At 31.8% G+C, this 23807-nt stretch overlaps 5 protein-coding genes and 1 non-coding gene across 6 annotated transcripts; all 6 read right to left on the bottom strand.

The window, feature by feature from the left end:
• Positions 1–753: 753 nt before the first annotated feature.
• On the bottom strand, positions 754–1868 carry LOC108464154 (abscisic acid receptor PYR1-like). Its single transcript, XM_017764278.2, has one exon. The coding sequence runs from the start codon at positions 1736–1738 to the stop codon at positions 1076–1078; it is 663 nt and encodes a 220-aa protein (XP_017619767.1). The 5' UTR covers positions 1739–1868; the 3' UTR covers positions 754–1075.
• Positions 1869–9485: 7617 nt separating this feature from the next.
• Positions 9486–11898, bottom strand: LOC108462879 (mitochondrial carnitine/acylcarnitine carrier-like protein). Its single transcript, XM_017762788.2, has 4 exons — positions 11743–11898; positions 11590–11641; positions 10299–10690; positions 9486–10211 (listed from the first exon to the last, which is right to left on the bottom strand). The coding sequence occupies exons 3-4, from the start codon at positions 10688–10690 to the stop codon at positions 9710–9712; spliced, it is 894 nt and encodes a 297-aa protein (XP_017618277.1). The 5' UTR covers positions 11590–11641; positions 11743–11898; the 3' UTR covers positions 9486–9709.
• A 2677-nt stretch (positions 11899–14575) lies between these two features.
• On the bottom strand, positions 14576–16016 carry LOC108462162 (uncharacterized). The gene has a single exon (XM_017762145.2). The coding sequence runs from the start codon at positions 15150–15152 to the stop codon at positions 14766–14768; it is 387 nt and encodes a 128-aa protein (XP_017617634.2). The 5' UTR covers positions 15153–16016; the 3' UTR covers positions 14576–14765.
• A 126-nt stretch (positions 16017–16142) lies between these two features.
• Positions 16143–20212, bottom strand: LOC108464417 (AP-2 complex subunit mu). Its single transcript, XM_017764708.2, has 13 exons — positions 19885–20212; positions 19527–19704; positions 19311–19401; positions 18915–19009; positions 18666–18755; positions 18535–18583; positions 18324–18462; positions 17938–18054; positions 17645–17735; positions 17421–17563; positions 17077–17191; positions 16639–16683; positions 16143–16561 (listed from the first exon to the last, which is right to left on the bottom strand). Exons 1-13 carry the CDS (start codon positions 19965–19967, stop codon positions 16481–16483), a joined length of 1317 nt encoding a protein of 438 aa, XP_017620197.1. The 5' UTR covers positions 19968–20212; the 3' UTR covers positions 16143–16480.
• An 883-nt stretch (positions 20213–21095) lies between these two features.
• On the bottom strand, positions 21096–23469 carry LOC108464418 (NAC domain-containing protein 71-like). Its single transcript, XM_017764710.2, has 4 exons — positions 23016–23469; positions 21986–22485; positions 21677–21891; positions 21096–21511 (listed from the first exon to the last, which is right to left on the bottom strand). Exons 1-3 carry the CDS (start codon positions 23170–23172, stop codon positions 21718–21720), a joined length of 831 nt encoding a protein of 276 aa, XP_017620199.1. The 5' UTR covers positions 23173–23469; the 3' UTR covers positions 21096–21511; positions 21677–21717.
• On the bottom strand, positions 21441–21512 carry TRNAC-GCA (transfer RNA cysteine (anticodon GCA)). Its single transcript has one exon. It is a non-coding gene; the product is annotated as a tRNA-Cys (tRNA).
• Positions 23470–23807: the final 338 nt, after the last annotated feature.

Here is a 23807-nt window from a genome sequence, read left to right as displayed (position 1 = left end):
GGGGAAAAAAAAAAAGAAAACAACCAGACCTACATGTCAACCCTAACATGTTTACATTGTTATTATTATTGATATTCTGACATTGCACCTCTAACATGTTTTTCTTACAGATAAATCCCATGAATATCCAATCTCAGTAACTGAAAAGTCTATAACAACATGGAAGGTTAAGTATATCTGATGCAATAGGAACCCTACCTATTACGGCACTTAGACAACAACAACATAATGACATTGATGGTAGCTCTATGTTGGCAACGAACTGCGCATGATTTTGAATCAAACGGTCCAATCTCATTTGTAGAAAATAAATATTGTAGGGTCAATGCAGGCACCAAGAAACCCTTACAAAATTTGAAATGGGAAAGTCTAGACCTTTAAAAACTTTTACAGCTTAAAATAGAATATGGGAGTACTGGACAAACTTACCAGGAACTGACTCTCTTTATCTGTCAATTTTAGCTTTCCAAGAAATTCCACCATACATGAACCTAACCCTACTATTAAAGAACATCACTTTTTAGCCATCTCCCCACCAGTTTTAGGGTTAAACACCAACATGTATGGCATTTTACACCATGAAAGAGCATTGTCGACATGCGTTATAATATTATCATACGTTTTCTACAAATTATATATATCTATAAACATGGGATCAAATATTATGAATATAGTTTTCGAAAGATATGATGATCAACAAGATTCTTGAGGTTATATACATGTAAGTTAATGGTAATTATAGAAAAACAAATGTTCTCAAATCCAACTATTACTTGCTTCCTTAATCCCCTCTTTATTACAAACATTTAATGCTTACTAAAATTTAATCCTAACAAAATGATAATATTGGTTCAAATGATCAACACATTTATGCACAACTGCATTGAGATTAAAACTGAAAAGGAAATAAACATTAACATAAAAATGATAATCACAGAATAGGAAATTTAAAAAAAAATCTAATGTTAAAATTTTAAATTCTCATATATATTTTTATTTTTAAATATTCTTGAAGAGTGTTAATCCTAACCTAATTTGAGTATTTGTCTCTTTTGTCTTTTTTTTTTTTTCTCCTTCACATCACCTGTGGTTTATTACCGTCAGCAGCGGTAGCATCACGCGCTAAACCTTCGGTGATGGACGCCAGCTGTTGCAAGTTCAACTTGACGACGGTATCGGCGAACAGCCGCGTGTCGTCCTCCGAGTTCCCTTCAGGGATATCAACAACGTAAGATTCCAAAACGACGGTCCAGATCTTCCCGTCACGCTCGAAACCATGCACCGTAGTCACCGACCTGTAATTACGCAACCGATGCTCACCTCCAAGAACGGTAAACCCGGTGACCTCTCGCTCATCGTCCAGAATATCGAGTCTCTCGGTGCTGGTAGCAGCCGGCAACCCGGATATCACGCTGACGTCACGCGTGGAGCCCACGACCATTTGGAAACCTTCCTTCACGGAACAGCTCTTGATGAAGTGTTTGTAAGTGTGGGGTTTGTCGAAACGCCGTACAACGGACCAGACGGCGGTGTGAGGGGCGTTGATACGCTGGGCTAATAAGGAAGAACACTGACCTGGACCCACTGAGTAGGTGTGGAACTCGGTTATGGAAGGGATCAACTCAGAGAACTCGTCGTCGGTTAACCCGGTAGGGACGGTTACGTGGTGTGAACTGGGTTCGAAGCAAGGTGGTGGGTCGGGCATTGAAGAGGAAGGTTCGGGTTTCAGGTCTGCCATTGAACTGGGGAAGGGGAAACGGTAAAGGGGAGTGGAAGACAAGGAGAGGGACTTTACAATACAACTTTAGCAGAAGCTTATAATGGACAGGTATTACGGGGAATGGTGGAGGGTAAAATAGAAAATCAGAAAAGGATATTTTTAAGACAATTTTATGTGGGCAAACGACGGAAAGGTAGTTAAAATATTAGTAAATTTATATTTTGGCCACTCAACTTTAAAAAGTTATAAACTGATCATTGAACTATTCAAAAAATTTTATTTAACTCGTAGGTTAATTTTTTTTAAAGTTCGGCTAGAAAGCTCTAATTTATGATTCGATTATCAGTATGGTGGATCAATATCCATCAATGAGAAGAAAAATATATCTTAGATTCAAGTCGATCTAATGACCAGTGCTAAGGACTAAAGAAGAAAGTTATTTAGATTTCGATTCACAAATTAGTGATATTCAAAGTTTTTTAATGAAGAGAAGTCGAAGAATAACTTCCGATTGATTTAGATAGTGCAAATAGAGAATACTATACATAAATATTTTTAATAGTCTAATAACTTGAAAACCTTTTAAAGTTAAACTTATTAATAATTTAGTGAATTTGAAAGTAATATATCCATTTTGTTTAAAAAAAATGACCGGACGAGGTGAATTCATTGGAAAGCATGTGAAGTGTCACGGCCGGCGCGTGAATTAAAATCTCGGCACGTGACAAAGACAACAGCTTGGCTTTATATTCAGAGTGTTTGATTTATGATTGCCGAAATTAGTATCTATTCCAAGTTCACTCAGCCAATCAATGTTTTTCTAATTTTTAATTTTAATTTAGATAAATTGATTTATTTTATTTAATAAATTAAGCGGAAAATAATAATTAATTTTCTAGACCCTAAATTAGGGAACAACACACTTTCATTAATAACTAATTCGAGGTGAAATTTCCAGATACAATAATTAAAGGATAAATGTTGTTTTCATAGGCTCAGCCGATGATGCTCTTTGTTGGCTGCTTCTTCATCTCTTTCAACTATCTATGTCCACTTCAAATCACAGTCCATATTGCTTTTCTAAACCCCAATATTAAATTTGTAGTAAATTCTTTTAACTTAAAAAGAAAAAATCTGTAATAAATTCTTTTACAAATTTTATAATTTTAATTTTGAAATCAATTTTTAATCCTATCAAATTATTTAAGCTGTTTTTTTAATATTCGGTGACATATTATTTACACTTTTAAAATATTTTTGCATATTGAAAAAAATTTAATTCTACAAAATATTAAAATGTATATGTCGCATCATAGTATGTATACTTAAAATAGATGAATTTTAAAATTGCATATGATTTTTTATTTAATGTGCTATATTATACATGAAGTTTTATTTTTATAATTTTATAAATAATATTTTGATTTAATTCAATTTTTATAAAATCACTAACACTATTGATGATATTGCAACAATTTTTGTTCACATATTGCATACGAAATAATTATACTTATCAATATAAAAATAAATTGACATATTGAACCAAAATCAAAGTTTTATATGTATAATTATATAAAATCAATGTTCATGTGTAAAATTACACGTTGAGTAAAAATTCATGCATAGTTTTGATATTAATCCTTAAATAACCACATCAAATTATTTATTCTAATATTAATATAACAATAATATTTGTTTCCGATAGCTGATGATTCAATGTTTATATTTATACAAATATAAGTTATATAGAAAAAAGAGATAAAATTCAAAACTAGATATACATTTTGATTTAATGTATAATTCAATACATGAATTTTGATTTAGTGTAATAATATATGTGAAAGTTTAATTGTGGTTCAGATATGTACATAAAAACTTTAATTTTAATTAAGTCAGTATAAATTTAAAAAATAAATACATCAATTTATTTATATATTAAATAAATATAATTATTTATGTATACAATATTTAAACATAAAATTATTCTATATTAAAAATTGTGTTAATAGCTTATAAAAATTATTCAAATAAAAATTTCATATATAAAATTATATAAAATTAAAATTCATATATAACAGTACAATTTTATTAAAATTTATGCATAATATTTACTAAAATTTGCTTTAATATTTATGCCTTGGATTTCACACAATATGAACCCAAAATAATATTTTGATTGATTCCTTCAATTAAAAATAAAAATAAATTGATTGATTGATTTAAGTCACAATTAATTGCCAAAAGTGAGGGAAGAGAGAGAGATTAGAGAAATTAAATAAGGGGTTCACTCCACATCACTCCACGCTAATCCAGCTAAGCAAACCAATTCCTTCATTATTTGCATTATTATATACCTCCATGAATATACTCAACCCCTATATATTATATTTGTTAATTTTATAATATTTTATTTTTCATAATTAAATTTGTTTTATTGAAATCACAAGAGTTAAGAAAGATGTTAGGTATCTCTTTTATCTTAATTAGTAATTGAGAATTTAATTTTCATTTTAAATATAAAACAATTTTATAATTCATAATCAGCATCTATCCTTAATAAATTTACAGAATACAAAAAATTAATAACTGAACTCGATAAATACCTCCGAACAAAAAATTCCTTTCCCTGTCAACTCCAATATTATGAAGCAAAAGTATAATTAATTTTTCCGTTGGCAGCAACCACTATTTTCTTCCATTCACTTATTGATTCCTTTTCAATATTCTTTTAATTTAGTCTTTGCTTTTTCTTTGAAAAGATTTATTATTTTTCTCAAAGTCAAATCTATTAAATATTATTTCTTAGTGTAATTTTTTTATAATTAAGTAATAACATTATAATGAAAAAAGGAGAATAATTTTACAAATAAAAATCAAAATCTTGAACTTGATGTCAATCAATTTAAAGTCCATAGAATTTAGTGGCATAATCACTTAAATATCTTTTTTTTAACTATTATCATAATTTGGTATAATGATTGAATTTTCCATGTCTATTCTGTTGCCTTATTATTGATTTCCGAATACTATTTTATCTTTGTTGTATTATTATTATTTTATTAAAATTTGTTCCAAGTTCATGTACCCATTCATATATTTGGAATCTATACTTATTTTTATTTAAAGAAATTTAATTCATCTATTTTTGAATTAAAAATTCAAATCCAATTATTAACATTATTAAATTTTTAAAATTTTACGGTGTCATATTTTGAAATAAAACGTCACTTGCAATAGACTTAAATTTAATAGATGAATTTGTATTTTTAAATCCGAAAACAAAAGGACTGAATTCTAAAGATACAAATAGTAGATGAATTGTTAAAAATATTTTAACCTAACTTTTTTTAAAGAATTAGATACAAAAATAATTTAAGGGTTGGCATATTGGGTTTTATTCTCGCAATGTCTAAGAATCAATTGAAAAAACAAAAGAGTGGCTAACTACATTTTGAGGGTTGGGATTAATAGATCTAAAATGGTGGGAAAAGGTATAGAAAAAGTGATGATTCTTCAATGATTTTAATTGTTTATATGAAAAAGAGGGTACTTGAATCTAGAATTCAATATATATATATACACACACTTGTTGTCCTCTTGCAATTTAAGTTGCTAATTTGACTTCTAAATCATAGGGCAGCTTCAATTTCCCATGAGAGATGCCTTAGACTACAATTAAAAACTACCTAAGTCAGGCCTCTTCTTTGTCTGGAATGTAAGATTATAGTTAAGTTATTCATCGTCCTAAGTATAATTTGGGTTTGAATTACACTACTTGTGTTGTTGTTAGGACTTTACTTTCTTCTTGTAATTCACAAAAGATTACATTTTGTTATATTATTATCCTTATAAAATTTGTTTTTTAATAAATTTAGTTTCTTTAATAAATTTTAGTTTTAGTTTTAATTTTCATAAATTTATGAACTTTCTTTTGTTTTTTCATTACAATTTATATACTAATAAGTGAATATAAATAAATTTATAAATAGTATAATTATATAATTCATTAAATTTGTTGAAACTCAGAATAACAATTTAAGCAATACAATAATTAATAATAAACATATCGGTAAAACAATGTTTTTAATTAGACTTGTATTTTATTTAAATTAAAAAAAGATGAAATTGATTAAAGATAATAAAAGAAGTGGGTAAATTATTTAAAATTTAAAATTTCAATAAGAATGTAAAATTATTTAAGGAAGAGATAGTATTTAAATTATTCTTATATTCTGAATATTAATTACACGATTCAAAATGTGTAATTATCATGTGATTGCAATGTTTGAAATCTAAATACGGTAATTACATTTCTAAAAGCTTACATTATTATGGAAAATGTTAAGATTCCACGTGCGCAATGCTCCTAACTCAAAGAGAAAGGCAGGTTTAACTACAGCTCAACATTTCTCTAACATGGAGATATACCTTGTTTATTATTCTTCTCACTTGTGTGCATGTGTTTTTGTTTGCTACACCTTTTGTTCCCAATTTGCTGCTTAAGAGGATTTGAATCTTTTTTTTGCAGCATCCATTCAGATTCTTACCATACATGCATACATACATATCAGTGATATACAAGGAAAAATGAGATAAAAGGAGAAAAAATGGGGCCAAAATACAAGTTGATTTTATTAATGGTTATATATATTAAAGAAAGGCATAAATTAAATACATTATTATTTGGTGGTCCAATAATTAGGTCCAGCCTGTCCACTTGACCTAAACAAAAAGGGGTTTTTTCAAATCATATAATATCTCTTTGAATATTGCTCTAATATTCCTTGTAGGGAAATACCTAATCTTCATCATCTCATAAATCAGGTCTAATGGTGTGAACATGATCGATTGACCCAACCCTAACTCAAAGTTAATTAAGGGTAAAAAAAAAAAAGGGTTTATCATTTATCAACCAACAATGGGTAATGATGTTGCACCCATTCATGAAACACAACATCAATATATATATATATATGTATATATCAAAGTTTTGAACACTTATTTTTGGGACCCCAAGTAAGCATATATTATGATGAATTAAATTAGTGGGGGTTGTGTGAAGATTCTCAATGGGGTTGCTTAAGAATGATTAATGTTGATATATAGTTTTGATTTCGGTGCAAAGGGGAACATTTGAAATACATTAATGTCTTTTATCTTTTTTACTGTCACAAAATCATCACTTTGCTGCAATTTGCCGAGGTATTTGAGAATGAGATGTAGTCAGCCATTGGTGTTTTTGATTGATTGCATTGCCCATTTTCTTTTAACTGCAGAAGAGAGCTGTTAAAAAGGTAGGGTAAGTATTGAAAAGGGCCCCGACCAGGTTGACTTTGAATCTATTTTTTGTGTTATATCAACTTACCTAAAGTTGCTTTCAGATGAGGTTAAAAGTATCGGTAAAAGTGGGGTCTAAAGCTTAGATCAAGTTGAAACTTTTGTATGCATCTTAGCATCAAAGGGCCAATCAAATAATCCAAAATTTCTATCCAACATGCATGTGTCATTATAAGTAGGCAGGGTGTGAATCAGACGTTTTTTCTCTGAAGAGGATATTGAATTTATAATAAATAGACCCTTGATTGCCTATTGTCACGTCAAGCGCTCTGTTGAAATGAACAAACTGTATTAATCTTACATTGACAAGAAAAGGGTAATTCCATATCGAAAAAGAAGCGTTCTTTTTGGAGATGTAAAGTGGGTGTGCAACACATATTTTGGGTAATCGCCATGTGCCCTTCGTCACGCCCATGTCCTCCACGACAATATGTCACACTAAACACTAAGAATTAGGCTATAGACAGGGGTAATCCAGTTTAACTATAATACTATTAAGCTCAAATTTAATCTCGATTTCAAATTCGAAGTTTGATATTTTATTCAAGTTTTATCGAACATTTATTTTTGAATCTTAGCTCAATTCAAGATATAATCGTGTTATTAAAGTTCGAGCTCGATTAACCTCGTCTATTAATTTTTGTAATTGAACTTGAGCTCGACTTGATAATTAAGCTTAGGGTTAATTATATATATTATGGAAAATAATGTAATTTAATAATATGAAAATATGAAAAGCTCGATAAGGCTCGTAAGCTGTTCGAATCAAGTATTACTAAGCTTGAATTTAGCTCAATCTATAGCTCGAACTTGGCTCGATAGTTATCGAAAATTAATAGTATACTCAATTTCAATCCAATTCGACCTGAGTTTTAAATTTTTTTATAAAATTGTGATTAATTAAATTTTTTTAACAAATGAAAGGTTTTGGCACTATTTCTTATTAGATTTGCTTGATGATTTGTCTCTGAAGTTCTGTGCTAATGTATATTTACACACATTTTTTGATTATAACACAAAAAGGAGCAAAGATTCCTTTAATAAATTATTATATTAAGAAGATAGGAAATGGAGGAAATAACCTTACAGGTGAAAGGGGACTAGTATAGAGGCAATAGAACGAGACTAGTGATAAAATTTAAGTTTTATAAATCTAATTAATATTAAGTATGTATAGAGGGTAATTTCATAAATATCTTAGGACAGAGTGAGTAGTTTTATTCTAAATCTGACCTGATTTAACTCGACTATTTCTAAAATTTAATTCGCCACGCCTCAACCCCCGACTTCAACAAAAAAACTCGACCCTATTGGGTTGGATCGGCTCAAAACTCATTAGTTTCAGGTTATTTTGCCATCTTTACAGCTAACCCATGTGAGGTATTAAAATAAGAATAAATATATATTCTTTCCAGTCACTTGCAAAAGAATTCTAAAAAAATGAGATAAAACACACACACACACACAAAAATCAAGATCCAATAGAAAATAAAGGCATTTAAAACGTTATCTGTTCGGGTAGTAATGCAACCAATTATTCCAAATAAGTTCCAAATCAATTAGCTTGGTCTCGTGTGAAGCCTAAATTATAGTAAAAAAAATTATTGCAAGTGATTTGTAAGAAAGTACTCTTTTTCTTATTTTAACATCTCACATGTGTTTGCCAATGGGTTATAAAGGGATAAAAATGAATTTTTTTAAAAATATTTTTTAATTTTTTGAGTGAGGACTGAATTGATAGGTTTTGAAAATATTGAGGGCCAAATTTATTAATTTCCTAGAATTAGAACTAAAATGACAAATTTTGTAAACATTGATGGCTAAATTTGTTGACTTTTTATATTTAGGATCAAATTGATAAAATATGTAAACATTAGAGAGCTAATTTTATTACCAAACTAATAAAAAAAAGGCCATATCAATTCAAAGGACTAAAATATTTAATTTTAAAACCTTTAGTGACTAAATAAAAAAATTAATAATTGAGTGATAAAAATAGAACAAAAACCATAATTAAGTGACCATTTTATTATTTACCCATAAAAATAATTTTCAGCATCTTCCAGGTCACTATTTAACAAGGAAAAAATTAATTGACTAATTTCGAAATATATGATAATTAATTTATCATTTTTTCAGTAGAGGGCTTTCCTAATACTTTTAAGATGATTAAGTCCATTTTATGCTACATGTCTGACCCAAAATGAAACTGGGTCAAACGTTTTGGATTGGGTCCAGTTTCAAACATTTATGAATTGGAATTAGACCCATTGCTTTTTTATCTAGGCTAGGCTGTGTTGGTCCTTAATTGCAATCTAGGCAAGGCTGTGTTGGTCCTTAATTGCAGCAATGAAATCATCTGCAAATGAAATGCTTTTGAAGAAAAATGTAAAATAATTCAGCGAGGAGTAAATGTAAAAATGGGTAATTGATGAAAGAATGTGGTTTTCTTCCAGTCAATCAATGGGAGTTTACAGCGATCTCCAAGAATTGGAGTCATCGTATTGCCGAAAATTTGAATCGAACATCATAGTTCACTGTAAATGGCAAACTTGTATGCATACCTCGTGAGAAATTTGGCTGCAATATTTGAGATCTAACCTTATTTCAACTGTAATTTTTCTCATTGACTTGTTAGTATTGGCCATGGATTTAGCCCAAACTCGACCTTGTCACTTCGTAAGCCAAGAAGCATGCTGCATTTGCGGGAACGCTTCGTGCCATGGCAGGGCCGAACCCTTTGTAAAGGCCTTTCAAACCCTCTGAAGCAAATATCCTCCTGAATGCATTTATGGAGCCGGTGTATTTGGGGTTTTTGTAATCATCCACTTGGATCACACTCTTGATGACATCGGTTGGGTAGACAGTGAGCCAGAATGCAGCACCAGCCAAGCCTCCGGCGACGATGAAAGAGCCTCTTCCTAGTTTAGAAGTGTCTGGCCCACCTGCCATGTATTGCTTTAGTGCTTCGTAGACGCCAAATACGACAGCATTCCCGGGAACCTCACGAGCTAAGGTGGGAACCATTCCCTTGAACAGACCCCTTATGCCACCTTCTGACTTCAGAACATGCCTGGCTACATCCATTGGCCCTCCATACTTCACCAACACACCAGCCGAGGCAGAATCCGCCAATACACTCTGCGCTTGCAATCTGCTTGCATCATAAGAACACTTTGTAGGATGCTATAACTATTATAAACCGATAGGTAAATAGAAAACGAAAAGCCATGATACCGACCTGCATTTGATCAACTCAGTGGGGCAAGCTAAGAATGAAACAGCAACTCCAGCTCCAGCCCCACAAATCACCTGCTGGCCGACTGTAAGAGTGGCACCAGGTTCCGATCTCAACAGCGCTTCCATTTGCCCTCTCACCGTAAACAGAACAGCATTGAAGGCCGCCACAGTAGCAAGTGGTGCCCCCATACCTTTATACAAACCCCTTGGGCCTTCAGCAGCTAAAGTTTGTTTGACAGCATCCATAGCACCAGGATACTTAGGTGGTTGCCCCGGTAGTGGAGCAGGCTGACTTTGAAGCTTAACCTTGATGGTATCAAAAGGGTGTCCGACTATCAACTGTGCCGCTCCTCCAATCGTTCCTGATGTTAGGTCCTTAGCTACATCTCCCATCTGCACACGGAGTAAAACAATTAATTCACCAAAGTGCCATTAAGTGGAACACGATAACCTTAAGATAGTTTGCAATAACAAGAATCAAAGGCAATAATTTTCGATAAAACCGTTTCTCGTTATCAATTCATTTTTAGAGATGAATGCTTAGTTATGTTAGGGACATCATCTGCAACTAAAATAAACTTATCTTAGGGACCAACACGCAAGCTTTTGAAACATAAAAGATAACATGTTTTGTCATATATGGATATAATATTCAATTACCAACCATGCTTTCCACTAATCTCCATATTGGTTTTTTGTACTAAAGAACAAGTACAACATAAAAGGAACAGATCCACTAACATATCTAAGGTGGAAAGCACCTACAGCCAATCACTTACTTGCAAACCTTTCCACTGTAATTGTGACCAGTCACTTATAGAACAATACATGTTTTGGTTCTCATTGGCAGATATAAAGACAAAGCAGAACTGGTATTATTTATAGACGAAATTTAAATGAAATGAAAGACAAAAGGCAAATGAATAAATTAGCAGCTGAAGAACAGATTAAGGTAGCAAACTAGCACATATAATCAAATCTCAATTCTTAAAAACTTTAAAGTGAGCCCTTTAAATTTGTTGCAAACACACACACACATTGGAGTTTAGATTTGACAAAGGTTGTAATCATTCTTAAACAGGACAACCTGTTGAAGCAAGATCTTAGGGACTCTGCTGAAATCCCAAAGTTTTAATCCTTTTGCAATAGACGGTTACTCAAAATGGGAACTTGAAAAAAAATGAAATTTTTGACAGTTTAGAGTTCAGACAAAATACATACATGAAATATTAGAACATGATCTCAGAAAAACTAAAATGGATGTAATATTCGACGAGAACTAGGAATCTTACCTTGGAAAACGTTGATGAAATGACTAAAGTCACAACCCAAGACTGATCAAATCTGATTTAAAAGAAAAAAAAAAAAAGCATCAATAAGATTCAAAAGATGTTTCTGCAAAAGTTCAACTTATGAACCAAAAAAAGAAGAGAGCAAAATTTTACCAGAAAGTGGCAGAGCAGCCTACAAAAAGCCGCCTACAATTTTGAAGGGTGTTTTAGGGGGTGGGTGAGAGATTGATGAGAGAATATAGGGATCAAAGAAGCACGTGCAATGAATCTTTGGGTCGGAACTAAAGCCTTCGACTGTGGAATAGTAATAATAGAAGGTTTGGTTTGCAAAATGTTATATTTTCTAAAATTTTATCTTTAATTCAGAATATTACAAAATTTTAATATCGCTAAGATTTGATAATTTATTACCATATTTTTCTTAAATAATATAACAATCTTAACTTTTATTCATATTTAAATTAAGAAAGTACAGCTAGTTTTTTACAAAATAAATAAAATTTTAAGAGATATATGTTTTTTTCTAATTTTATTGTAAAATATAAAATTTCATGAATAGTGTTTTTTGTGGTAATAAAATTTTACATTTTAATCAAATAACTGAATAAATAATATAATGTTTGAATAATTTTATTATAAAAAATAATATAACATTCCGTAAATCAAAGAAAGTGGCCTTTCGATTCATCAGTTCTACACGAAAACCAATTTCCTTTTTTTTTTTTGTGATTTTATTTTAATTATTTATTTCCATTTAAGGGTAACTTTTCTAAACCTTTTTTAGTTGGAATTGTCTAACGTTTGCCAATGCCGTGTATTGATGGAACTTGGACCAATTTGTATAAATTATAAAGCAGGGAGCTGTATTAGTTGAATTTTTTTTATGCTTTTCACGGTTTATATTTGAAGTTTATGATTGACTTTTTTAATGTTGTTTTCAAAATTTGAATTTTATTCTCTCATTAAAAGTACAATTAAAAGTACAAGGATTTCGATCTCTTAAAATAGAAATTTTTTATTTAAATTTTTAAAATTTTAAAATTTTAAATTAGTAAAATAAAATTACACTTTAATTTCTCTTAAAATATAAAACTTTGATTTAATCTTTTAAAAATATTAAAATATAGACTATTAAAATAGTAAAATTATATTTTATTATAGTAAAAGTTATAATTCAATTTCATCCCTTAAAAATAATTTCTAATTTCATCCCAACATATAACATTGCAAAGTTGTATATATATATTATATTGCAAATTTCATTATATTATTATTGCAGAAGCTTTTCCTTTATCGACTTAATTAAATTCATGTAGCAGTTATCATTCACGTATTGTATCTTCATAAAATAATCCAAAGGTATCCATTCAAAGCATATCTATCCAATCGTTCTAATTAAGGACTTGTTGTCCCGCCATATTTCGTAACATGTGTAAAAGTACTGTACTGGTTATTGTAATAAAAGTCATTTATTTAAAAGATAGATAAATTTATTATTATTAAAAATTAATCCTGTTAAATATGTTAATTTTTAATGGTATAAAAAGTTGAAATTTATAATAGAAATAATTAAATTGTTATTTGATCCGATATAATATAGAAGGAGAATAATATTTGGTAATGTTGGAAGTCACCGGCAAAGCGGATGCAGCTTTCAACAGCATGTGATGCCTTTGAAGGGAGGCCAAAGGCATCACATGCTGTGGCAGCCCATAAAAGGAGCCCGGCAAAAGAGGATTTCGCTACCAAAAATAGCTACAACCACCAGTCGCAAAGATCTAGTCCAGAGAGATTCGGGTTCCAACGAGCTCCATTCAACGGAGATCCATGGTGAAGGCCGCGCCAAGAAGACAGAGAGTGGAGGCAACCGGATGAGAAACGAGGGACACAAGGCCAAGAGTCGCGAGCGGGAAGAGGACCTCTACAAGATGACAGACAAAAGACTCAGATTGTTAGGAAAAGGACGAAGAATGAGAGGGAAAAAAGGCTGGACATTATTCTGCGAAAAAAAAAAAAAACGAAATGGGAAAAGGTAGAGTACAAGAAGGCCGAATGACAACCGACATGAGGACGGCCACGGCGAAAAAAGAGAGGTGCTGCTTAACATCTAATAATCGAATACTTTTTATTTTATTTTATATAAAAAATATTATTTTAAAGACATTTTTATTTTCATTTTGATAAGTCTAAAAAATATAAATATGCGGAGATTTTTGAAATTTGGTTATGAAAGAGATTAATTAATTAAATTACCGAAACCACTAGCAAGTAAATATCAAATATATAATACATAAGCCAAATGAAGCATAAATTCAAATTGTATATGGAAGTGGTACAAAGAAAAATATTAAAAGTTTAAATAAAACATAAAATAGCAAAAACAAACTTAGAAACCCCAAGAAAGTCATTTTAGTTTGGGTAAATAGAAAACTTACCAAATTAACCAAAATTAGTTTGATGAGCTCAATTATTTTTGCAAAAGTTAAATTCTATTTAATTAACAATTAAGTATTTTAAAACTTTGATCAATGTTTCTATTTGGTTAACAATTAAGTATTTTAAATTTTTATTAACTTCATTAATGGTTGTTCGATTTGATTAATATCTGAATTGATCATTCGAGCATCAAAATAAAAATTTATGATAAGAATTCATATGTATTAATAGTAAATTTGACAAAAGAGGGTTAAAAACCCAAATCAAACTAAAATTATTGAAAAAACAACACTTCCAATATTCGTCTTTTAACAAGTGAATGATGTGATGAAAATGTTGTTCAAGAAAATACAAATTTTTCCTCATTCAATAGACTTTCTTTGGCCATATAACCCGCAACAAAATTTGTCGAATTCACATCTCCATTCAACTTAACAAGTCAACAACCTAAAATATATTAACAAAATAAAAATTGTTTATAAAAAACTAAAAATTAAACCATAAATATATATGTGAATTTTCTTTAAAAAAAATCTATATAAACTCGTAATAGTGCACAAAAAATGGTTCATATTGATATCAATATGTATTAATTCTTTGGTGAATTGGAGAATCTGAAATCAAGTTAGAAACATGGTGTAATTCACTACATACATACATACAGCATCTAAGGGATTCATCATTTAAGCATAAACTAGTGATTGAAAACAATGTACCTTAAAGCTAACTCTTTTGCACTCTTAATCATCTTCAACATAGAAATCGATAATGTCCTTGACATTATTAAGCTGAAGCAATGAACAACAACAATCATTGTTCATCAACCAAAGCATGTGTTCAAACAAGATCACATCCAGTTCCACCAAATTCACCCTTTTCTTCTCTCCTTTTGCATCCATTATTACTTCGCTACCGTATTCTTCCTTCATTACGTCTATCAAAACCCGGAATGGATTCTCCTCTAACATGAAAGGGTCGATCAGGAACTCGTTCTTCTCTTTCCCTACCACCACTGTCACTTTCTGGTCCAACTCGTCACGTATGTCCTCCGGTAGACGCTGGTAACCTAGCTGTGATGCGGTGCCGCATTTTCGCAATAAGGAGATAGGCAACACTAAGCAATCCATGAAATAACAAGTCAGAATTTTGAAGATGAATGTCTAGGAAAATTATGGAATTGAGAGATGGAAAGATGGAAGGCATATTTATAAGCAAAGCAAAGGAAAAGGTAGATAAATCTATTTTATTTGTGTTTTTTTAGGTATCAAGAATGTTTGGTCGGGAAATTAAGGTAATGGAATGGTCAATTATTAATTAATTAAATGTGGTAGTTCATCATCCATCATATAGCCAGGCCTCAATAAGGTTCATGGCTACAAGTAAAATTAACAAAAAATTTAGGTGAAATTCTATTTACTATAATCTTAATTTGTTAGATTATCTTGGTATAAAAACACAAATGACATAAATTATTAAGATTGAAAACTAAAAATTACATCATATCCGATTCAGCTTTGCTTCATTACGTGATATTTAATAAACATAATATTGAATCTTGCAAATCAAAATTATATTGAGATAAGCTTGAAACATGTGTTAGGAGCCGGCCAAGTATATTTTGGTGGAATAAGATTGTGCTTCAGACGCGGTTTCCATGTTTTGTTTTGCATGTGGCGATTGAATGGGGGGACACTCCATTGATTTTATGACTCTGCAAGTTACATTCTCGACATGCAAGCAAGCACTCTCTTGTTTAGTGGACCATAATAAGGCACTTGGAACCTCCACCTAATTTCTAATAGATTGTGCCGGCGTTTGTTTGGCTGCCTGTTCTATTTTTTAACAGATTGCAAGCTTGTAAAGGATAGAAACCAGCACCCAAGGTAAGGTTAAACCTTGTTCTAGAATTCGCTACTCTATCACCTTAAATAAGACAAAGAAATAATGTTCTCTTCAATGATGACTCGATAATCAGTATGAAGAGGTTGAACAAGATAGTTAAACTGGATTTCTGATATTTGTATAAACCTTTTAATGATTTATTTAATCAAACCGACAAATTGATAACCTGACCAGTTCACCCAACCCAATTCCATATCAGAATCAGATCAACCCAATTCATTCCAAAATGCAAACTTCCAGATTTCAGCTGTCCCATTCATACTTGTTTTAAAACCGACCATGTAACCGTTACAACAAAACGTGCGACAATATGCAATTTGCAAACAAATAATACAGCTTTGTGAAAAAAGGGCTAGCCTTTACAATAGAAAATAACCCACCAAATACTCACGTAATCATATTAACAAAAACTCCACTATGAAGGGGAAAACAAAATGCCTAATAATTCATGAAAGTATAACGGTAGCTGCATCCTTAAGGAAGGAAATCCAAACTCGTGCTTGTTAATATTCGCATTCTCTCATACAATCTCGGAGTAGCGATCCCATGTTTTCTAGCACCTGATCTCATATGAACCAGCCTTTGTAATATAGCGAACCCATTCAACTGTGTTATACCCACTCTTTTCCCAGACCTGCAAAATAATTATTAAGTCAATACAGCAACTTTCACCTGAAGGAATCACTTGTCAGAATATATAAATATGCTTACCTTAAGAAACCGGACACGTAAACCGGAGGCTGTAAACATTGGAACCTGAGAGGAAATTGCAAATAAGTTACATATATGTATTTCACTTGTCTGAAAATGCAAATATATCCCCTGTTTTAGTCACCCAAAACTGATGTTGTTTCTCATTTTCATGAAATGTAATTAACAAAATAGGACCATGACTATTCCTTTTATATCCATTGATCATCCAATATTCCAAGTCCCCCCCACCCCCATCAAATTTCAAATTTTCTGTTCATCTAGCATACACGGCAGTTCAACAATCCTTAAGAGGGCAAGTACGGAAATCTAAAGTAATATAATGAAACTTGAAGAACAATTCAAGAATAGCAATACGTTTTCTATACCTTAGAAAAGATAAACAGAGCAAAATAATTCAACATATTTAAGCAGTAAAATGGTAATCAATTTGGGCACCTGAAATTCCATCTGAATTGGAGGCCTTGTCCATGACTTCTTTTCTGCCATCGTGGAAATTAACTCCACTTCTGCGCTCAAGGTTGGTTCTGTTTGTCCAGGGAATTTTCTTATCCTAAAACATTAGATAAATATAACACTGAGCAATTGCAGAAGTCAACCTAGAGATAAAGCATAAGTAGAGTGAAAACTACCGACAACCAGATGGATGCAGTTAAGGCTGCACCACAAAGGAACCATTTTGGCTGGTCCACTTTATGTGAGAAGAAAAGCTGGCAGCCAGAGTTTCAACATAAAAATGGAATAAAGAAGATACATATATATTAACAAATAAATACACTTACTTCCAAACCAAGCAATCAATAGCAGCTTGGTACTTTGCTCGACCTGATGTTACTTGGAAACTTGTTTTCGCTGTCTGTTTTGGAACAGGAATTTTTATGACAACTCCAAGAGCAAACATCTTTGCTCCAAAGACACTTTTAACCTGAGATATTAATATAAATAAGCCAATTTCAGATCCATCAGCTTTCAAATATGGCCAATTCCAGTATATATGATTACAAACCTTAACATTTACTTCCATTCGTGTTCGACCAAGCTCCTTGATTGTTGGCAATACCCGGAAAGGAAGATTAACTCCCTCAGTGATTCGGTACCTATGCAATCATCAAACATCAAGTCAAGAAGAACATTAATCAAGCATTTATAAAAGAATTATGTACTGTTGAAACATAAAAAACTGAGACCATTATCAACATTAGGAATTCACTTTCAAAATATATATCCAGATTTCTAGGTTCAAGGCATCTACCATGAACTTGAAACTCGATAAATAAGGGAGAAGATTTCTAAGCTTACTTCATTAGTTCAAATTCACCATCAGGTGGTACAAAACTAACAGTCTTTTCTGAGTTGAATCTTGTAAGATTTACACACTGATGGAAAGTAACATCGTCCAGCTCAATTGTCTTGCCACTGCAATAAGTAGCCTTGTAAGAGATAGGAATTATAGAGCTCAACTTGCATGCTAGAGTCAAAAGTTGACTTCATGGCAATGAGAGCAGTACATATAACCAGAGTGTATAAAAGTTTACAAATCAGGCAGTTTAATATGAAACCCTTTAGAAAGTTACGTGAAGAATCAAAATTCAATCATAAAAACTGCACCAATGACAAGAAAGTAACCAAGAGGATGATATATGAAGAAGGCAGAGAATAATAGAGTGCAGGAAATTAGAAGCCACCTTTTAGAAGGACGGGATTTAAGTTGTGATTCTTTCTCAAGCCCAATTTTATCATTCAAGCCCAATTTCAGATCAGGCATTCCGGAAAGGAAGCACTTCATAAGAATCTTTCCCGTAACATCACAACGCAAAACACTGCCTGCAATCACCAAATGGTTTATGTTATACAAAGCATACATCAACAGAAACAATTTCCACAACCAGCACCAACCTTTTGAAGACATTAGTAGGTTTACACTTTCCACAATGTCCAGAAACACCTGAAACAAACAAATTTTAATACCATCAAACAGCAACATTCAATACAGAAAGGTATTTGACAGAACCCAGAAGAAAGATAACCTCATTCTTTTTATAAACAAGTCCCTCTCTTCGCCAGCCAACAGCACCAGTGACTTGTAAAGTTGCATTTGGAACAGGCTTATCTGAAGGCTAATGATTTATTCCAAATGGTAATTGAAAATGGTTAATTACAATGCAACTTTACATAAAAATAAAAGCACAAATTAAACCTACATATGCTGTTTGAGCATTGCCTACACACATCAATCCTCAAATAAAACAATTTGTAATACGCAAAATACAACTTGCCTTGGATGAAAATGGGGACCGAACTCCTTCCTGAGTAATGTAAAGCTTTAAAATTTCAGGAGAAAGATTTTGTGGGTAACCAAAGTCCATGATCTCTGCAATGATAATGGAGGAATCAAATGCCTTGTTTTTTAATTTTCTGTTGTTTTTTTTTTTTAACCGGCAAGAGTCTAAAAGCAATATTCATAATTTCTGCAGCTACAACTAATAATAATATTCTTATAACAATCCATGACACCAAGAGTCAAGAATAATAGCTAACCAGCAAATGCAAAATAAAGCACTACAATAGAACATCATCATTCAAGCCAAAAGAAACAGTGTCTAAACATGCTACAAACCAAGTAAGAAAATGCACATTGAAGGATAAATATTCAACTGTCACTGAATACATACCATCCAACAATTCATAAATCAGAACAAAATTATTACGAATAGCATCTTCATCAAAAGCGCCACCAAAATATGATTTAAACAAGGCAACAGCCTGCAGAAAAGGAGCAGAAACGCAAGCATCAATTAGGACAGAAAAAGAATTGCACATATTTTTTTTTCTAGTGGAATATGAGGCAAACCTTAGTAAATTAAACATAAAGAACTAGAAATGACTACCTCAACGACGAACTTGAAAGCACAAGCTACATTAGCATTACTGCTGACAACAATTACGATGTATACGTTGCTGATTCTCATGTAAAAGAAAGAGCAACCTCCAATCTGTCTCACGGGACAAGTTCCGAGTTCTTTTGTTTGCATAATGTGCATCCGGAAGGCATCCACCATATTTCCCCTAAATGAAAAAAATTATACAAATAACAAATTTCAGCGAAGCTTCATTATTTCACGAAGGGGGAATAAAAAAAACCTAGCTATTCGGAGAAACCTGGATTCACCCTCAGCGAAACTAATTGCATTTATAAAAATTAATAGTAGCTGGCCTTGAACTGAAAAGAAGAACGTAGATCATTACCCGACATCATCTCGGTAGAGACGATTGATGAGGACATCGCCGCGAAGATTCAAGAAGTAGATGGCAGAAGCGGCCACCGGCATCTTCGATCCAGTGGGTCGCGTCACAAGTTTAATGAATTGAAATCAATAGGTGAAATGATTGGATCGGAGGTTGCTAAGACCGGCGACGGGTCCAGATCTGGGGAAAAAGAGGAATTTCGTGTTCGATTTTTGGTTTGGTGATCAAAGTCTCGGTGAAGAAGATAATTTTCAAAAAGGAAAAAAAAAATTTAAAGAACTTTAGTATTGTTCGCTGTTGGACTTGGAAGGAAACAAGGGTCAGGTCAGAGGGACATTTGTGTCTTTTCAAACATTTAGAAAAGTAGCTAGAACGAGTAATTTTGCAATAGTCACCGGTAAAAGATGAATTTTACTTTGGTTTAAAATATGCATAATTCACTCAATTCTTTATAAATTTAGAATTTAATTTAATTATTAATGTCACATTTTAAAATAAAAAAATTTACTTTATAGTCATATAATTAAAAATATGATGTTGTAATAAATTTAAATTTAACAAAATAAATTTAATGATATTAACAGTTGGATCTAAATTTTAAAATTTAAAAATAGAGAGATTAAATTTTAAAAATAAAAATATAGAGACTAAATTTTAAGTTTTCAAAAAGTATAAAGACTTATAACATATTTTAACATTTTATTTGTCTTGCATAACTTAGTAAGTGAAACTGAAAATTATTTCATGGAACTTGTTATACCAAAATAGTAGTTAATATTTGATTAGCTATCGTCATGTTAGGTTTGTAGTTATTGGTAGAAAGAAAAATTCATTAGTCAATTATAACAGGTTTTGGACTTTTAAGGGTTCTTTTGGATAGGCGTTTATCTTTAGTACGGTGTATTAGTTTGTTTTTTTATTATCTTACACACTGTAATATCGCTACAATATCTAATTTTATCGACACTGTTATTTTTACAGTAATCACAACTAGGAGGAAATGATGTAATTCAAAAAAAAAGTCCTAAAATTTCCATAATTATTCTTTTGCATTCTTTTTTACTTGGAAATATCGTACTTTCATTAAAGAATCCTAATTAATTTAAGCATAACACCCTTTTATTCATTGTTTCCTTGCAGGGCGAATAACCTAACAATTATTTCATAAGTAATCTCAATTAATTTCAATAAAACAGAAACAACATTACAAGTAGGGTCCAATTCAAAAGATACAAATAAATATCATGTGTGTACAAGAACGATAGATTATCAAATTTATAAATGATAAAATATATTTTAATATTTATCCTAATAAAAAATATCACCCCCACACAAAACTCATTACCCAACTGCGTTAGGTTTTATTTGGTGGCTATTTTGCAATTTTAATTTGACAAAAATTGTTGTGAAATGATTTTATTGGTATAAATGTGACTCAATTGAGCTTTGGCTTAGAAGAAGCTCCAATCTGATTGGAAATTTTATACTACATGTCTTATAAAATAGAAATAATGGTAGATAGTTTTATTCCAGTGGGCTTCGTGATCCATGAGAGAAGGGCCCAACCGGATTCAAACCGGTGACAACTTGATCTGCAGTCAAATGCTCTACCACTGAGCTATGGACCCTGTCATTTTAGCAGTTAAGATAAATCAATATAAAATATTTATTTTCAAGTTTATTTGGTTCAAACACAAACCGAAAACCACCATTAAGAAAAAGAATCTTCTTAGAGATCCCTCCTAATAAAAATTAAACAAACTAGGTATTTTTATTCATTAATGGTATATACCAGTGAGTTGAATGAACCAGTCTGTCCATAATATATAGCCTTCATTGCCATAGAATGTCATTTGCATGTCCCGAATAAGGCGACATGCATCCTATACGACCGAGATCATCAAAATGCTCGCTTTCCCCGAAATTCGAGTACGGACTTTGGTTTAAGCTTGGGAACCCATACTGTGGGAAGTACTGAGCTGCTGTTTCACGTGTTTGTGGATAATCCTGCAATTAAGTCCATGTACAAATGGTTAGGCAAAACATAAAGAAACTTGAATCTTCAAGTTCCATTTTTCTTCAGGACAAGTTATATGTACACCTTTGAAGAATCAAAAACTACATCAGGTGAGGCCCAAAAGCTGGCAGGATCGGTATCGACGGAATAACGAGTCTCGTTGTTAGGGTAACTTGTTTGGCACGAAATGGTGCTTAAAGGCTCGTTACAGTTCCTTGTGATGGAAGTAAGCTCCACATTTGTTGAACTGCTTCCTATACTCATTTCCTTTGGCTTTCCATCATTCCTTTTCACAACACGGCACAAGGCGAAAGCACTTGATCCAAGAGAAGGCTCATCGGACAGCCGGTACTCGTGCATAGCCCAATCGGTTCGATCACCTAAAGGTGCACGCCCTCGGTAGAAAACCAGGGTCTTACGATAGCCGGTCACGGCAGGTTGACACACCACTTTCCTGTCTTTACCTGTTGCTTTCCAATAGCCAGCTTTGGTGGCTCGATTCGTTCTCGAGCCATTCGGGTACTTTCGATCCCTTGGACAAAAAAAGAACCACTCCATATCTCGTTTCGGAAGGAAAGACTTCTCTGCAAAAGCAATTCATTTTTTTTTTTTAGATTTTCCATCAAACTTGTGAAAATGAAAGTGAAACACGAGAAGACAAATCAGAGGATTCAATTGGTCGACTCAGTGCTATTTTTCTTTATTTGCAAAATTTGTTTCATTGGAAAATAAAGAACTGTTCTGATAAAAAAGAGGTTAATATAACTTGTAGTCCCTGAAGTTGACAATTATATTCACTTTGGTACCTGAATTTGGTAACTAAGTCCATTTTGATCGCTAAACTTGGGAAATGTAAAAGTTTAATGGAATCCAAGTTTAAAGATCAAAATAAACTTATTTCCAAGATTATATACCAAAGTGAACATAATTTTTAATTTCAGCAACTAAAAGTTATATTAACCAAAAAAGCCAAAACTACCCAATACAAACACAAACATGAACATGAAACTTAATAATCTTCAAGAGAACCAACTTTTTTAATGCTATATTTCTTCAAATTTCGATTACGAAGGTTTAAAAAAGAACAAAAAAAAAAAACATAAAGAAAAAGTACCTGGCAACTCCCAAGGATCAAACTTGTACAAATCGAGGACGGGGATGACTTCAAGTTCAATTTCAAGCCCTTCATTTTTTCTTTTCAGGTAATACCCTACCAACTCTTCATCTGTGGGATGGAACCGAAAACCTGGTGGCAATAATGCTCCTTCCATTTTATCTGCTGCCAGAGGTTTTAGAATTTAAAGGAAATTATTTAATTGATTCAAAAAAAAAAAAAAAAACTAGCAATTAGAGCAGAAAGTTATGGACTTTGCTGCTAAATGCCATGGCTGTATCAGCTGATGAAAATCTGGGAAAACCCAAAAGGAAAAGCTTAATGGAAGAACCATTGATGGAAAATTAATTGTACCCTAAAAAGCAAATTTATGTCTTACTATGAAATTAAGCAAAGTTTTTGAGAATGAACTAAGCTAGGCAGCAGAGAATTTGAGTAGACTAATAGTAGAGGAGGGGGTGTTCGTGTCTGAAATATAGTGCTTAAATTAGTTAGACAAGGCATTGAGTGCAGAGAGATTTGCTTGTCTGAAAATTTCACGGGCTTGGCCCCACTCACTTGACTTAGTTTTCATAAAAATTACTATTATGCACGCATACTAATCGATAATTTTTGTGATTCGAATTCATCTGGTGAACATGAAAATAAATAATTTTACCCAATAAACTAAGCGTCGGGATGATAAAAGAATCCTCTCTAATAATAGTATTTTGTCCATTTTATTAAAAGTTGAGTAAATTAATTTATATATATTAGATTAAAAATAAATTAATTATTTTGTTAAATATTTTA

This window comes from Gossypium arboreum, chromosome 11 (genome assembly GCF_025698485.1).
Source record: "Gossypium arboreum isolate Shixiya-1 chromosome 11, ASM2569848v2, whole genome shotgun sequence".
NCBI lineage: Eukaryota > Viridiplantae > Streptophyta > Magnoliopsida > Malvales > Malvaceae > Gossypium > Gossypium arboreum.
The sequence above is the reverse complement of the archived record's forward strand: the minus strand, read 5'-3'. Positions and strand labels throughout refer to the sequence as shown.

Bases quoted from the DNA above. Each gene is read 5' to 3' on its own strand.
- LOC108462879 (XM_017762788.2), bottom strand. From the start codon at position 10,690: ATGGGAGATGTAGCTAAGGACCTAACATCAGGAACGATTGGAGGAGCG. The intron at 10,212-10,298 runs GTCGGTATCATG...TGATGCAAGCAG, and splicing joins ACTGAGTTGATCAAATGCAG to ATTGCAAGCGCAGAGTGTAT.
- LOC108462162 (XM_017762145.2), bottom strand. From the start codon at position 15,152: ATGGATTGCTTAGTGTTGCCTATCTCCTTATTGCGAAAATGCGGCACC.
- LOC108464154 (XM_017764278.2), bottom strand. From the start codon at position 1,738: ATGGCAGACCTGAAACCCGAACCTTCCTCTTCAATGCCCGACCCACCA.
- LOC108464417 (XM_017764708.2), bottom strand. From the start codon at position 19,967: ATGCCGGTGGCCGCTTCTGCCATCTACTTCTTGAATCTTCGCGGCGAT. The intron at 18,584-18,665 runs GTTATCTTTCTT...TGTTTGTTTCAG, and splicing joins TTGTTTATAAAAAGAATGAG to GTGTTTCTGGACATTGTGGA. The intron at 17,736-17,937 runs GTAAGCTTAGAA...ATGATTGCATAG, and splicing joins GGTGAATTTGAACTAATGAA to GTACCGAATCACTGAGGGAG.
- LOC108464418 (XM_017764710.2), bottom strand. From the start codon at position 23,172: ATGGAAGGAGCATTATTGCCACCAGGTTTTCGGTTCCATCCCACAGAT. The intron at 22,486-23,015 runs GTACTTTTTCTT...TTGCTTTTGCAG, and splicing joins TGATCCTTGGGAGTTGCCAG to AGAAGTCTTTCCTTCCGAAA. The intron at 21,892-21,985 runs GTGTACATATAA...ACTTAATTGCAG, and splicing joins TAGTTTTTGATTCTTCAAAG to GATTATCCACAAACACGTGA.